Source organism: Orycteropus afer, unplaced genomic scaffold (genome assembly GCF_000298275.1).
Source record: "Orycteropus afer afer isolate SDZICR_OR568_19922 unplaced genomic scaffold, OryAfe1.0 scaffold00182, whole genome shotgun sequence".
NCBI classification, from domain to species: domain Eukaryota; kingdom Metazoa; phylum Chordata; class Mammalia; order Tubulidentata; family Orycteropodidae; genus Orycteropus; species Orycteropus afer.
Genome location: NW_006921769.1, coordinates 852,034 through 867,250, shown reverse-complemented (window position 1 = coordinate 867,250; position 15,217 = coordinate 852,034). Strand labels below are relative to the sequence as shown.

At 38.6% G+C, this 15,217-nt stretch overlaps 1 protein-coding gene across 1 annotated transcript in view; it reads left to right on the top strand.

Moving 5' to 3' along the window:
* Positions 1–15,217, top strand: part of ARHGAP18 (Rho GTPase activating protein 18) — a 191,654-nt gene that overhangs the window by 159,260 nt on the left and 17,177 nt on the right. The window contains 2 exon segments of the mRNA XM_007947358.2: positions 1,035–1,241; positions 3,862–4,002. Of these exon segments, the coding sequence (XP_007945549.2) occupies positions 1,035–1,241; positions 3,862–4,002 (348 nt within the window).

The following is a 15,217-nucleotide window of genomic DNA, read 5'->3' as shown; positions in this document are numbered from 1 at the left end:
TTTGGTTACAGTTTATTTGGCCTTTTCAAGGTAGGAGTTTTGGGCAAAATACAAAACCAAACCAAACCAATTTTTATTAGTTAAGGGTTCAGAAACAAAAACTAAGTAGAGCTTTTCCACCATTTCCTAACAAAGTGACCATTGGTCGTCCACTTAAATTCTCTAAGACATTGCTTTCTCATCATTTAAATGGGGATAATTCTGGCATCTGATCTATTTCATCTGGATGGAGTAGAGATTAAATGAGATGATCTCTAGTATGCTCAAGGCAGAGGCTCACCCACAGAGAATGTCACATACTGGTGCAGTTGTTGTTATTATTGCTCGCCCCAAATTAATTAAGCAAAGGATGAAGATGAAGCCTATAGCTCTGTTAGGAAGAGGGTGATCTCAGCCATCTAGGGCATCATGGAAGGTACCCTCAGAGGACACACAGGTGCTCACAGTGGAGTTGGGGACTGGGTAGCACCAAGCTCAGCATAAATTGCCCTTTTCTGATGAGAAGTTCTTCTCATTCATTCATTCAGTTTTAAAAATGCTCTTCTTATGGGTCTCACCTCACCTCACTTCCTCCCCATCTTAATCTCCTTAAAGCAAATGAAGTTGAGGTTGAATGAGCCTTCTTAAGAGACAATCTCTCTCTCTTTCTCTCTCTCTCTCATGCCTAGGGGTCAAAGTGCAACTATTCCTGAAACGAGCGAATATTTTTATGATATTTTTAAATGCTTTTCTGTGCTCCATCAGGCTACTGGGATGCTAATTTTCCATTCTTCTCTCTTCCAATTAGTTTATATTCTCACCTTGTCTGCCTCATTCCCCAGTGCCGTGGTCCTTGGTAGAAACAAAACACCATCCCAGGAAGTAGTATCAAACTGACAGAGAAGCTTTGGTGGCCAGGACTGTTGGATGCAGCTAGCTGACTATGATTATACACAACTTTCTTTTTAAATTAAATAAAAATTCAGTAAACTACAGTGCTTTAATCTCGTCTCTTCATGTACAACACAAATCTCAAAGAGTCATTTCTGTTTCAGGCTCTGCTTGACTTTCTGCAAAGAGTAATAGACAATAAGGAGAAAAATAAAATGACAGTCATGAATATAGCAATGGTCATGGCCCCCAATCTCTTTATGTGTCATCCGTTTGGTGTGAAGTCCAGTGAACAACGAGAATTCGTAATGGCAGCTGGAACAGCTAACGTCATGCACTTGTTGATTAAATATCAAAAACTTCTGTGGACAGTAAGTAGTTATTTTTAAGTTCTGTTAATGACCCTATCACTTCCTAGTATAATTGATTATAGAAATTTGAGACTTAATTTTATAAAACTGTTATACACATGCAATGTGCTTTTTTTCCATAATGGTTTTTAAAAGCACATTACATATTTTGTTACCAGCTTTATAAGATTATGTTTAAAACTTTTGAATGCAGAAAATATTACAGGCATTTTATTCACATATATAAGGCAGCTCTGTGAATTGCTATTTTAAAATCATGAAATTATATTAAACAAGACTTATAAAAATTACTTCCTACTTACTTGTTTCTGTCCATTTTCCTTTCTCCTAATATTTAGACCTGTAGTCTTTTAAAAAGTACATACCATCTTGGAATCAGATTGTTCACAGTTATTTTTCATGGAATCTTTTTTTTAAAAGGGGTATGTATATTTTGCATCCTAATTGCTGGGAATGTCTTGAAAATGGTTTCCTTGTTTTAGCCTCCTATTGAGCTCGAGTTTTGACAGATAATCAGGGCTCTGCTTCTCAACAGCACAAGAACAAGATGGTGGATGAGAACTTCGTTGATTAAGCTCTCATTATCCAGTGAAATTTGTAATTTTTGAGAGATGCATTTTATAAGCATTTAGAAAAAATGAACTAAAGAACTTCCAAGTAAAACATACTATTGGATATCTCAGTCTCTTATTTGAGGAACCCCCAAGTCATTTGTTGTAAAGACAGAGGGATGATAATCTAAATTCTGAAGTCTCATATTTATTTTCACATTCCCTATAAAAAGCAACTGACACAAATGATTTCAAATGTTTGTTTTTTTTTTTTTTAATTAGTAGGCATTTATTAAATCTCAATTTTTAAAATGCCAACATTATTTCATGGCTACATTATGTTGTTGTTGTTATGTGGTTATAATATAGGAGCTTTAAAATACTTTATTTTTGCTAATATAGTTTATGAGAATTGTTCCTGGTTTATTGCTATTTACTTGCCAACTTTTCTTTATTGGTGAAATTTTTGTCTCTCTTGACAGTAGAGGGTAGCTGGTAACTAGAAGGGGACTGTAAGCTAGACAGAAGGACTGTGTAGATAAATGGCTGCTAAAGGATGAAGGTGTGATGGTCTCTACTACCACTCACCACAGGTAGTCTCTATTTCTTGGCTTACATGACATGAAAGAATTGTCCCTATGTCCTTGAACAACAAGACCAAGGCAAGGGAAGATGCTGGGAGGCACACAAGAGTAAAAGACAACAGAAATAAATACTATTACACGTGCAATCCTGCAATAATAGTAATAACAAGCAATACGTAAGAGTAGATATGTAGGTAGATATGCAAGCCAAACATATGTGGGAAGGTGAATGGGAGTATGCCCACGAGTATATGTAGGTTTGGCAGAGGATATATCTATACATATATTTGTATGTGCTGTATATATACCAAAGATATGATAGAGCATATAGGATACACACTTGTGAAAACTTCTTATCATAACTAAACTCCTTGAGGGAATAGTCACTGGGCTTGGGGGCTTAGTACCACAGTCTCAGGGGACATCTAGGTCAATTGACACAAAGACAGTGTTCTACATTCTATTGTGGTGAGTAGCCACTGGGGTCTTAAAAGCTTGTCAGTGGCCACCTATGGTACAACTGTTGGTCTCTTATGGTCTGGAGCAAAGAAGAAAGAATTAAAGACTCAAGGAAACAGTCCAAGGGACTAATGGACCAGGTGAACCCTAGCTTCCACCACCCTAAGACCAGAATAACTAGATGGTGCCTGGCTACAGTTACCTACCCCTCTGGTCAGGATCACAACAGAAGGTCCTGGACAGAGAGGGAGGAAATAAAAGTCAAAATCATGAAAAAGACTGTACTCCCAAGACTGTGACCCTTAGTCACTCTTCAAGCCTGGAATTGACCCCACCCCCAAGAATCAACTTTGAGTCCAACAGTAGACAGGCCTATAAAGTGAACAAAAACATCAGGGAGGAATGTACTTCTCAGTACAAGCGACCATATGAGACCAAAAGGGCAGCATTTACACAAAACAAAGCCCAGAAGGCAGGGAGGCATAGGAAAGAAGAATGAGTGGAAACAGGGAACCCAGGGAGGAAAAATGAGAAGAGTGCAGTTACATGGAAGGGATTGCAACCAACTGCACAAAACAAATGCGTATAAACTGTTGAATGGGAAACTAATTTGTTCTGTAAACTTTCACCCAAACTACAATAAAAAGCTCAGAAAAGAAAAAGGCTTCTTTTAGAACCTTACCCGATGCATGGTAAATGGCATCGTGTGGATACCTGTCCACGTGATCAGTGAATACTGATATGTTCTCTCTTCTCAGTTTAATAAATAAACTGAAAAACCAAATCCACTGCTGATGAGTCAATCCCAACTCATAGCGACCCTAGTCTTCCTTCTGAAGAGTGGCTGGTGGGTTTGAACTTCCAGCCTTCTGGTTAGCAGTCACATGCCTTGTAAAATGACAGTCTTATCAAATAGACAAAATCTTTACTCCTCTTGAAAGTTAAGAAAGATGATGATTTCTGTAACATAAGGTGGTGCCTTTCCTTTTTCTTCCCTAAACTTAATTTAATTTAATTTCTTCTTAGATTCCCAAGTTTATTGTAAACCAAGTGAGGAAGCAAAACACGGAGAATCATAAAAAAGATAAAAAAGCCATGAAGAAATTGCTAAAGAAAATGGCTTATGACCGGGAAAAATACGAAAAGCAAGATAAGAATCCAAATGATGTAAGAAAAACTTGATGATATGTATTTAATATAGATTTCTGTATTGTTTATATACCCTCTTTCCTCTCAAAAACAATTGTATGTGTTCCCAGTATGCCTTTCTGAATGGTTACTGGGCTCTGGTACCACTCAAAGTTAAAGGCAGCAGCAGCACTAACTATGCTTCTACTCCTACTGATGTTGAGTACTGACAGTGCTCAGGGATTGGTGACTCGGGATGTCAGTTAGTGGGAAACAAAGGAAGGCAGTAAGACAAGAATGCCTGAAAATACCCCCATGGACACATACAGAAGACTCTAGTGGTCCACTGAGTGTGTTATGTAGGTTTGGAAAGAAAGGCCTGGGAAACCACTATTTTTTTTTCTTCAATTTTCTCATCTGTAACATGGGGGGCAGTAGAGGGTGGTGGGGGGCCGATAACTAAATAACCCAAATAGGCCAATAAGCTAATGCTTGTGTTACTCCTAGGATTAATTCCTGGATTTCAATAAATACTTAAAAGTTCTTAATTTAGTTCGAAGAAGAAATTGGAAAAATTTATCTTGGAAAAGAAGGAAATTAAAATGTTTCTATAAATAAATAACTAAATAGCAGGATTTACAAACTAGTCTAAGAATATACTAAGAAAAACAGGGAACATGCATGGAACATATGAAGTGAGTTGTCACCAAAACTCTTCCTTAAGATGCTGAAGTGAAAGTGTTTCTATTGTTCTATTTACTGAGAATATATCACAGCCACCACCAGCACCACCTGTGAGGTTGTTCAGTTAAGTGCTGACATCTTGTGGAAAATTGTGGAAATACAATTATTGGCCTTTGAGTTTTTCTCTGACCATCCTCTTAACAGCAAAAAAACCCATACTCACTGCCATCAAGTCCATTCTGACTCATAGCGACCCTTTGGGTTTCCCAGGCATTAAATCTTTGCTGAAGTAGATTACCCCATTTTCCTTTCACGGACTGTCTGGTAGGTTTGAACCGTCAACCTTCTGGTTAGCAGTCAAATGCCTTAGGCACTGTGCCACCTGGCCTGCTTAGGGATCCAATAATTATAAAAATAAATATTTTCCCTAAACTTAGGTGAAAATAGCTCTCACTTTTACAAAAGAAAATATTCTTGCCTTTGTAAATTTTTAAATAGTCAATTTTCAAGCATCTTTAAAAACATGTCAAGCAAAAAGGCCAAACTCACTGCCCTACAGTCACTTATGACTCATATCGACCCCCATTGGGTTTCCAAAGTGGTAAATCTTTTTGGAAGTTGATTGCCCCATCTTCCATCTTCTTTGGAGCAGCTGGTGGGTTTGAACTGCCAGCCTTCTAGTTAGCAGTATAATACCTTAGGCACTGGGCCACCAGACCTCCTGACTTAAAAATGTGTACTATATAGGAGCTCTGGTAGCATAGTATAAGGCACTTGACTGCTAACCAGAAGGCTGGTAGTTCAAACGGACTCAACGGCACATAACAACAACAACATTAATATGTAGTAAAATAAGGAGCTGTGGGGGCATAGTGCCTAAGGCATTTGACTGCTAACCAGAGGTTGGTGATTCAAACCCACCAGGCGATCCTTGGAAGGATGATGGGGTGGTCTACTTCCATAAAGATTTACCACCTCTGAAACCTAGTGTGGGTCACTATGAGTTGGAATCGACTCAGTGGCAGTGAGTTATAGTTTTGTTTTTTATATACGAAATGAAAATTGTAAATCCTGTATATACATTTTTTGAAAAAATGCTTGATATAATCATAAGTTTAGAAAGGATTTTTGAGATACCATAATTTATTTAACTTTAGAATTCTCTGTTGCTGCTAAAACCATTGTAAATATGTAAATTTCTTGTTTTATAGCCCTGCTTCTTTATTTTAGGAGCTCTGGTGGCTGAGTGGCTAAAGCATTCAGCTGCTAACCAAGAGGTTGGCTGTTTGAACTTATCAGCTACTCTGCAGGAAAAGGATGAGGCAGTCTGCTTTGGTAAAGATGACAGCCTTGGAAACCCTGTGGGGCAGTTCTACTCTGCCCTGTAGGGTTGCTAGGTGTCAGAATTGACTGATGGCACCAGGCTTGTTTTTTTTGTTTTTTATTCATCTTAACTTTAGGTGACTTTATAGCCTCATCTTTTTATAAGGTACTTAAAATGGGATACTCTTAGGCACAGTGTCTACTTAAGGAAACAGAATTCATACTATACATTTTTAATAGTAATTTCTTAGATTAAAAATTATTAAGGTTATTTTTTTGGAGATAGAATATAAAATAATTTTGTTATTACAGAAAAACAGCATTATAATGCTGTTTATTATTATAGCAGTATAATTTATTTTATGCTTTGGGTTACTTGTACATAAGTTGATATGAGAATTGTCTCTGTACTATTTAAAAGCTATAGTAGCATTTTAAGAGTTTAGGATTTGAATCTGGATCTCAATCTTGGCTTTATCATTTATTAGCTGTCATTTCGTCTCTCTGAATTGTGGTTTTCTTGTTGGTGAGATTCAGTTATTCGTTTAACAAAATGCTACTAAAAGCCTCCTGGGTGCCTAGCACACACCCTATGTTGGGTATGCAAGAAGGAGATGAAGCAGGAAACCCATCCCCCAGGAAGAGGAAAGAGGTTTAACTCACAGATGCTGGAAGTGATGTGACGGAAGACTGGTCAGGGTCCCCTGGGACACAAAAGAGGGAGTAGTGATAACTTATGGATACCAGAGAGGCTTCATGGAGCTGAGCTGTGAAAAAACAAGTAGATGCTATTCAGACAGTGAGGAAGAGAAGACCTAGCCAGCAGGCAAAGCTTTGTGGCAGAGTGGCAGCCTCCAGGTGGTCATGGTTCACAGTAGAGGTTTGTGTGACCTCTCATTTTGCTTTACAATGTTTGATCCATGAACAGAAGTTTAAATTGAAAAGATTCAACCTAAGAGTCTACATTTCCAACTTGACAAATTGGATGGTTTGGGGTGGGGTAGGTAGAAGTGTTGTTGCTCTGTTACAGGGTAGAGATTGACTGGGTCTGCGTAGCCACTGTTCCCTTTGGGTGCACATGGACCATCTATTTTGCTATATGCTCCCCCCCACAATCTTTCATCTTACTTTGTTGATTTACATATCTGACTTTTCTCCCAAATAATTTTAATATGCAACCCTTCCATGAAGGCGTATAGCTGCCTGGGATGTTTTATTCATTTATTCAGCAACTATTTGATGTATTCCTACTGTGTCTCAGGCACTGTTCTGGGCACTTGAGATCCATTATTGAACAAAACAAAAATCATTGTGCTTGTTGAGCTTAAATCCTATACATGAAAATAAAATATGTAGTACGTTAGAATGTGGTGATTGCTCTAGAAATAGTAGAGCAGGAAAAGGGAACTTGGAAGGAGGGGCCTCTTGCGATATTAAATTGTGTAGGAGGTCAGGGAGCTGAGTTGTGTAGAAATCTGAGGAACCACATTCCCAGCAGAGGGAATAGTCTATGCAAATGCCTTAAGGCAGAACTTGCTTGGGGTGTTTGAGGACTAGCAAGGAGTGAATATGGCTGGAGTTGAGAGGTCAAGGAGAACAGTAGTATGAAATGAGGTCAGAAGGTTGATGGGGCCAGATCACAGAGTGCCTTGTAGACCATGATTAGGAATTTGTATTTAGCCTGAGTGATAGGGGGTCATTGCAAGGTTTGAACAAAGATATGACAATCTATCTATACTTTGTTTTAAAGTGATCCCTCAGGCTGTAGGGTTGAAATGGACTGTAGCTGAGCAAGGTTATAAATGACACCATTTCGGAGGTTCTTGTAGTAATCTAAGTTAAGGGATGATGGTGACTCAGAGCAGGGTATTGGCAGGTGAAAACCACCTACTGCCATCCAGTCGAGTCGATTCTACCTCATAGCTACCGTTTAAAGCTGAGTGGAACTGTCCCATATGGTTTCCAAGGCTGTAAATCTTTATAGAAGCAGATTGCCTTATCTTTCTTCCACCGAGAGGCTGGTGGGTTCAAATTTCCAGCCTTTTGATTAACAGCCAAATTCTTTAACCATTACACCACCAGAACAGAAGTGGGTTGAATTCTGGGTGTTTTTTAAGTTAGAGCCATCAAAATTTTTCGATTAAAATGATGTGAACTGTGAGAGAGAGAGAGAAGTCAAGAATGACTCAAAGATTTTTGGCTTTAGAAATTGGAAGTATAAAATCGACACAAAGATGTAAAAACATCACAGTTTCAATTTGGGGCCTGTTGAATGAGAGAAGTCTACTGGACATCTAAGTGGTGCTGTTTGAAGGTGTTTGGAAGGAAAATTAGTTCATACTGACTGGCCAGTGTATGGAAGGACAGGGGCAGAGGGAGGGCAGCAATGGGAACTCAAGGAGGAGTGAAGCTTCCATTCTGTAGATGACAGGGAACTGCTGAATGATTCTGACCCCAGGAGTTAAAAAGTTAAAATTGCGTTTTACAGCAGGCTTTGTGATGACAGGGTGAAGGAAAGATTGAAAGAGTATAAGATAAAAATTTCAGTATAAGACTTTGGCTAATTCCATATATTGTTGATGGGAGTATAAATTGGTACTACCCCTCTGAAGAGTGGTTGTCATGTGGCAGAGGCCTTTAGGTCTTACTTCTCACTGGACTCAGAAATTCCTTCAAAGGGAGCATGCAAATATTTATGCTTAAGTTCATTGCTATTTTGTTTGTACTGGCCTAAGTCGAAAAGAACAGATACAGCTAATTATGTTATGGCATATCTATGTAATGAAATACTATGAAAATGTACGGCTGACAGTTCAAACCCACCAGCCACTCCTCGGAAGGAAGGTTGGGCAATCCTACTTCCGTAGTGATACTGCCTCGGAAACCCAAGGAGGGGTTGCTATGAGTCGGGGCTGACTCGACGGCACATAACAACAACAACAACAACAACAATGAAAATGTACAAGTGTACATATTGATATTGAAACATATCCATGTGTTACTATATGAAAATAAAAAGAAATCAGTGAACAGTATATTCCTGTATATTTTAAGGAGTAATAAGAACTATTTTTTGAGTGCTCACCAGAGGTCAGGCATGATAGTAAACATATTGCAAATGATATCTCATTTAATAATCACAGTTGTCCTAGTTGGAGTATATTATTACCTCACTGTTAATCAGAAGTTTGCCTTGGTTGTTTTATTGTCAAGATAACGTAAGAAGAAAATGGAGCAGGCTTGAAAGAAAAGACAAGGGAGGCAATTGTTGACATTTTTGATTGACATACCTGTGTGGGATTTGGCTGTGGGGGCCAGAAGCTCAGAGAATGTCCGGAGATGGATGTATGCATTTGGGGTCAGCACAGAAATTGGAGCTGAAGCCACAGTGTTTCATATTACACATGATGGGTGTGTGTAGTAAGAAAATGAAAAGGCAAAGACAGATCTCTGGGAGACACTAATAGTGAACAATGGAAAAGGACATGGTAAAAGAGGCCAAAAAAATAATAATAAGAGCTAGAAATATTAGCTAGAAAGAATGTAGTATGTTGAAAACACAGAAAGAAAGAATTTTATCTAAGAAAAAGAGCTTGTTTAGTCATATCGAATGCTAACGGGATGTTGAGTAGGATTACTACTGGATAAAGGTTCCCTCAATTTTGCCCTGAGAAGGATAAATGTGATCATCTCTGAAACACTTTTAGTGAGTGTTGGTAGAAGATTCCAGATTCCAGGGGTTTGAATAGTGAAAGAGAGATTGTGGATCATGAAAATTCATTAAGGCAATATTTCCCAAAGTACTTTGTATGCTGTTAATACCAACTACATAATTGGGCATTCAGGTTGTTAAGACGTGCTTAACTAGTTATAGTTTGATCTAGGTTGTAAGGGACACACTTAATCTACCTAATAAGACAAATGTTTGTAATGATTAGAACATATTAGTTGTTGGGTACAAATGTAGATTCACTTAAATACTAATGAGACTTCTGTGTTCAGTAGGGCAGGAAGAGACACTTGGAAAAATGGGGGTTTGCACTGGTTCAGCCCTCTGCTGAGAATCTGCATTTCCACCCCAGATATACAGACTCAGAATCTACATTTTAACACGACTCTCAGATGATTTTTATGGGGTGTATTTGGCAGTGATTCAGTGTATTTGGGGTGGAAATGGAAATTCTCAGCAGAGGTAGAACCAGAATGAACTGGTTTGAAGCCCTGATGAAAAATAACAAAATTGTAGGACATTAAAAATAACTTTTCTGATAGCCTTTGACTTGTAATCTCTCTCACTCGCTCTCTCTTCCCTCACACACTGCACACACACACACACACACACACACGTCATGTGGCTTGAAGGTATAGTCCTAGCTCTGACATTAATGAATGTGACAATTATATCGCTGGGACTCAGTTTCCTCTGTAAAATGAATAGGTAAATCTAGATTAAAACTGCTTAATCACAAGTGTGAAAGAAGATCTCTAGTAGTCAATAAAGAAGAAAGTGTATTCCTGGGCCACTCCCTGGACTTACTGAATTAGAATCTCTAAGGATAGGTTCTGGACATGTGTATTTTATAAAAACTGTAAAAGTGGTTTTTTTCTCTTGTTTGGTGTGTATGTATAACTGTGTGTGTGCATGTATAAATATGCAGACATATAATTTTATTATGGAATTTTTCTAACATGCACAAAAGTAGAGAGAATAGTATAAGAACTTCCATATATCCATCACCAATAAAACACACGTTTTGGATCTTGTTTTCTCCTCTCCCCACCACTACTTTTTTTGTTTTTGTTTTTCTTTTAGTATTTTTAAGCAAACCACAGATATCCTATCATTTTACCCATTTAAAAAAAGAAAATTACCATTAAGTTCATTCCAACTCATGGTGATGTTGTGCTGTGTGTTTCAAGTAGAATTGTGCCTAGGGTTTTCAACAGTTGTTACTTTGGAAATAGATCACCCGGTCTTTCTTCAAGTAGCTCTAGGTAGGTTTGAATTGTTAACCTTTTGGGTGGTAGCTGGGCATTCAACCCCTTGCACCACTTGGCACTAAATACCTCAACTGCATCTCTAATTAATAAAGATTTAAGAGTCTCTTTGATGAACATCTGGTTATGAATTGCTGAATCATTCAGTCTTCAAGATCCATTGTAGACCTAGATTTGTAGGATTTTTCTCATGTCATCCAGATTCACCTCTGTAAGTAAAAGAATGCTGTGTGTTTATGAGAGAAGGGGGGCTCAGAGTGAGGGCTTAGTGACAGTCTGTGAAATATGCCAAATATGTCTGCTTAGCCCATCTGACTTCATGAGTAGAGGGAACAAAAGTTTCTCTCATATGTTGAACTTAATGGCTAACTCAGGAGGATCTAGTGTCATACTCCTTAATTTACAGATGAGAAACTCAAGTTTTAGGGAGCTTATGTGACTTGTCAATAGTGTCCAAATGATCTTGTAACATTTTAAGAGATCTCTTGGTGCCACAGGAACCGTGGTGGTGCAGTGGTTAAGCATTCAGCTGGTAATGGAAAAGTCAATGGTTTGAACCGACTGGCCTCTGTGCAGGAGAAAGATGGGGCAGTCTGCCTCTGTAAAAATTTACAACCTTGGAAACCCTATCTGGACAGTTCTGCTCTGTCCTAGAGGATCGCTATGAGTCAGAATTGACTTGACAGCAATATTTTTTTTTTTTTTCTGGGTAGGTGCCACCGTAAGAATCCTGGAGTTGGCAGCAGTGCATGTAGCCTCTGGTGGCTTGTGGCTGGCATTGTCTTAAGTCACGATTCTATTCCAAATTCCACTGCTGGTTTCATATAACAGCTCTGACCCCAGAGCATCACTTCAGGTATTGTTTCAAGCATCTGCTTTAGGACTGGGAGCAGTGTCTAGATTTACTTCGGGTCCCCATGTGGAAAATCAGATTACAGTATCAAGTGCAGAAATCTTGTTTCTTTTTGAGACATTCTCTGATTTTTTTTTTATACTGCATAAAATAATGCCCCGTTAAAGGGAAAACAATATCAGAACTTAGTTCGTTGTACATTAAATGCTTATTAACTATGGAAATAATTTAAGATCCTTTTTCAAATTCTCTGACTCTGTGAGTTGCATAAAAGTTTAAAACTTTTGGATAACAAAGGCTCAATTATAATTTGAACCTAGATGGTTCCAGATAGTGGAGAATTCCTTCTATATCTCCACCTCCCAGTATTCTTGGCTCAGACTATAGTGATTAATATGCCATGTTAGTTTAAGATACCTTGCTAAAATGTCCTTGTTTAATTTTCAAAATATGTGTTCTATCTGGCCTTCTTCTGAGCAAATTTTATTTCCCCTTTGCCCTTTTGAAGATGAAAATTTTCCTATAATATTGAAGATGAAGCTTTACATTTAAATTAGCTTTTAATGAAAAACTAGAAGAAAATAGCATGTGTCTTCTGAAGGTCTGATGAGGATTTAAATATCTAATCTCTAGAGTGCAAAAATATGAGCAAGTCAGTGTTTTATCTGTTCGTTATAAAGAATCCTAAAATCATTGTATATTTAACTGAAAAAGAAAACCACATTTAAAAATACTTCCATTCAATATGTAAAACATGTGAGGACCATATGAATCATTTTCTCTATTATAATAGTTTGTGCATGGATACAAAATTGACTGTAACATTTTTTAAGTTGTAAAATGCTTTGTGACTAAATGTTAGTCAGATGCTACTCTTCTCCAAGCCTGCTGCACATTGCATAGTTTCAGTTCACAAGCACACTAAAAAAAAAAAAAAAAAAAAAAAAAAATCAGGGACAAAGTCACAGCTGTTAGACAAGAGAATGAGAAATAGGAAGGTGACAAAGATTATACTCTGCACAGATTTAGCTATTATTAAGGCTCAAATTAAGAACAGACTGTTTGGGTTAATGATCAGACATGTAGCTTTTCAAAGCTTGGCAGCTCAGTGCAATTAGTATAGTGATAGCTTTAGTATTTGATATAGCCTGATTTTGGAGCTCCATAGTGTTTGTAATACATTATTTAAATTATAGTGTTGGCATCATTTATTGTTTATTGTATTTATGTAAATATTATTGGGTCACCTTGTCAAGATACCCAGCAAAAACTTTCCAGAAATTACTTCTGAACTCTTGGTCTTTAACAATTACGTCTGCTGGTAAAGCTAATTTCTTCTCCAGAAGAAAAAAGTATGGTAGATTCATTTAGACTGTCAGCCTCTGTATTGTGCAAATTCAGATGTTATTGTTAGGTGCCGTCTAGTCATCGCTGACTCATGGAGACCCTGTGTACAGCTGTGGTAGTTATGTTTGTGTGTCAACTCGACTGGGACTGGCTGAGTGGCTGGGCAGCTGGTGGTAGTTATTCCCCATGATGAGACATTCAATCATCTCCATGGTGGGATCTACCACAGGCAGCTGAGTAGCTGCCTTTGGGATGTGGTCTGCTTCCTGTATAGAAGGAGAAGCCTTGGGAGTGGTCTCTAGCATATGGCATGCTTGGACCCTGATGTAGTCATGTTGTTGTTCAGCAGCCTGCCATGCTCTGCTGACCTTGGGACTTAAAATAGACTTAAATTAATGGCTTGCCATGTGGTTTGGTAACATTGGGACTGTGCCTTTTTATTTGTCAACCTTGGGTTTTTCAGCCTCAGCATCTAGCAGCTGTCTGAGTGAAGAAACACCTCTAGCTCCAGTGGGCCGGGAGCAGGAGGTGGAGCTGGACCCCAAGGTTGCAGGGCTTTCACCCAAGCCCCTAGAGCCTGGCACTTGGAACTTGGACTTAAAGCCTCTGAACTATAAGAAAATGAACTCCTGTTTGTTAAGGCCATCCCATTTGTGGTATATTCTTGTCAGAGCAGCAATAGATAACCAGAACAACAGCTGAACGAAACACTGCCTGGTCCTGTGCCAGCTCCATGATCCCTGCTACACCTGAACCCATCATTGCAGCCACTGTGTCAATCCATCTTATTGAGGGCATTCCCCTTTTCCATTGACCCTCCACCTTACTAAGTATGGCATCCTTCTCCAGGGAATGGTCCCTTCTTACAACATGACCAAAGTAGGTGAGACGGAGTCCTGCCATTCTTGCTTCCAAGGAGCATTCCGGCTGAACTTCCTCCAGGACAGATCTGTTAGTTCTTTCAGCAGTCCAGGATACTTTCTCCAGCATTCTTCACCAATACCATGACTCAAAAGCACTGACTCTTCTGTGGTCTTCCTTACTCAATTCAGATGTATTAATACAAACATAAAGAGGCTGGGAATTGTTCCTTTCCTGTAAACACAGACACAGACACATCCAGTAGTATTCAAGTTCCCAAATTGTCAGGGAATATGGTGAGACAGTCTAGGAAGGTGCCATATGGAAGCTATTGACCTGATTAAAGTCTTTCCAAAGACACTGATATTCCATTTCTATGTGAAGTGAGTCAAGGCTTTTACAGTTTGTATCTTGGCTAAGGTTAAAGCTGAGTCAGAGCTGCCTCAGCCTCATCTCCTGCTCTTTGAGGTAAAGGGATGAGGGAAGTGTTTAACTTCACAGTCATAAGGAAGCTGGGGGAAAATCCCCATGTTACTCCCCTTTTGTTGGCAAAAGCCAGCTTCTGTGCCCCACAGTATGACAATTGTCTGACATTTCACACATACATACATGAGAATTCTCAAATACTCTCAGAAGCTAACCCTTGGAACTCTTTCTTTCAAGCTCTATCAGAAAGACACTGGATTCATGTGTCACAAATAGTGCTCTCCACACTGAACTCAATGCTGTGTGTTATGAAGAACCTGGCTGTACTTGCTACATTTATGATCCCTGAGCTTATTTACAATGCAGAGGCCCTTGGCAATATTTTTAAAGGCCTTAATTGTTCAGGAGATGCCATGGGGGGATTGAGTAGGTATATCCTCATGCAGGAGCATGCTAACTTTGCTAACCTTGACTTTTCTCCTTGGTTCACTGCTGTAGTAACTGAATGCATCATCTCTTCCAGCATCTTTAATTCCTTTCCTCCACTCTTTCCCTTCCTGTTTCTGGTCATCAGTAGTGGCAACATCATGTGATAGAAGCCATTCATTTCTTTTCATCAGTGTTTTTATGATACTTTTTTGCCTTTAAGGAAATAAATGTTGGTAGATTTTGTTTCATTCTAGAAAAGTTTTACAATCTTTATCATACATTTTTTACTAGGAAATAGTTTTGAGTAATTCCTTTAATCAATAAACATTTATA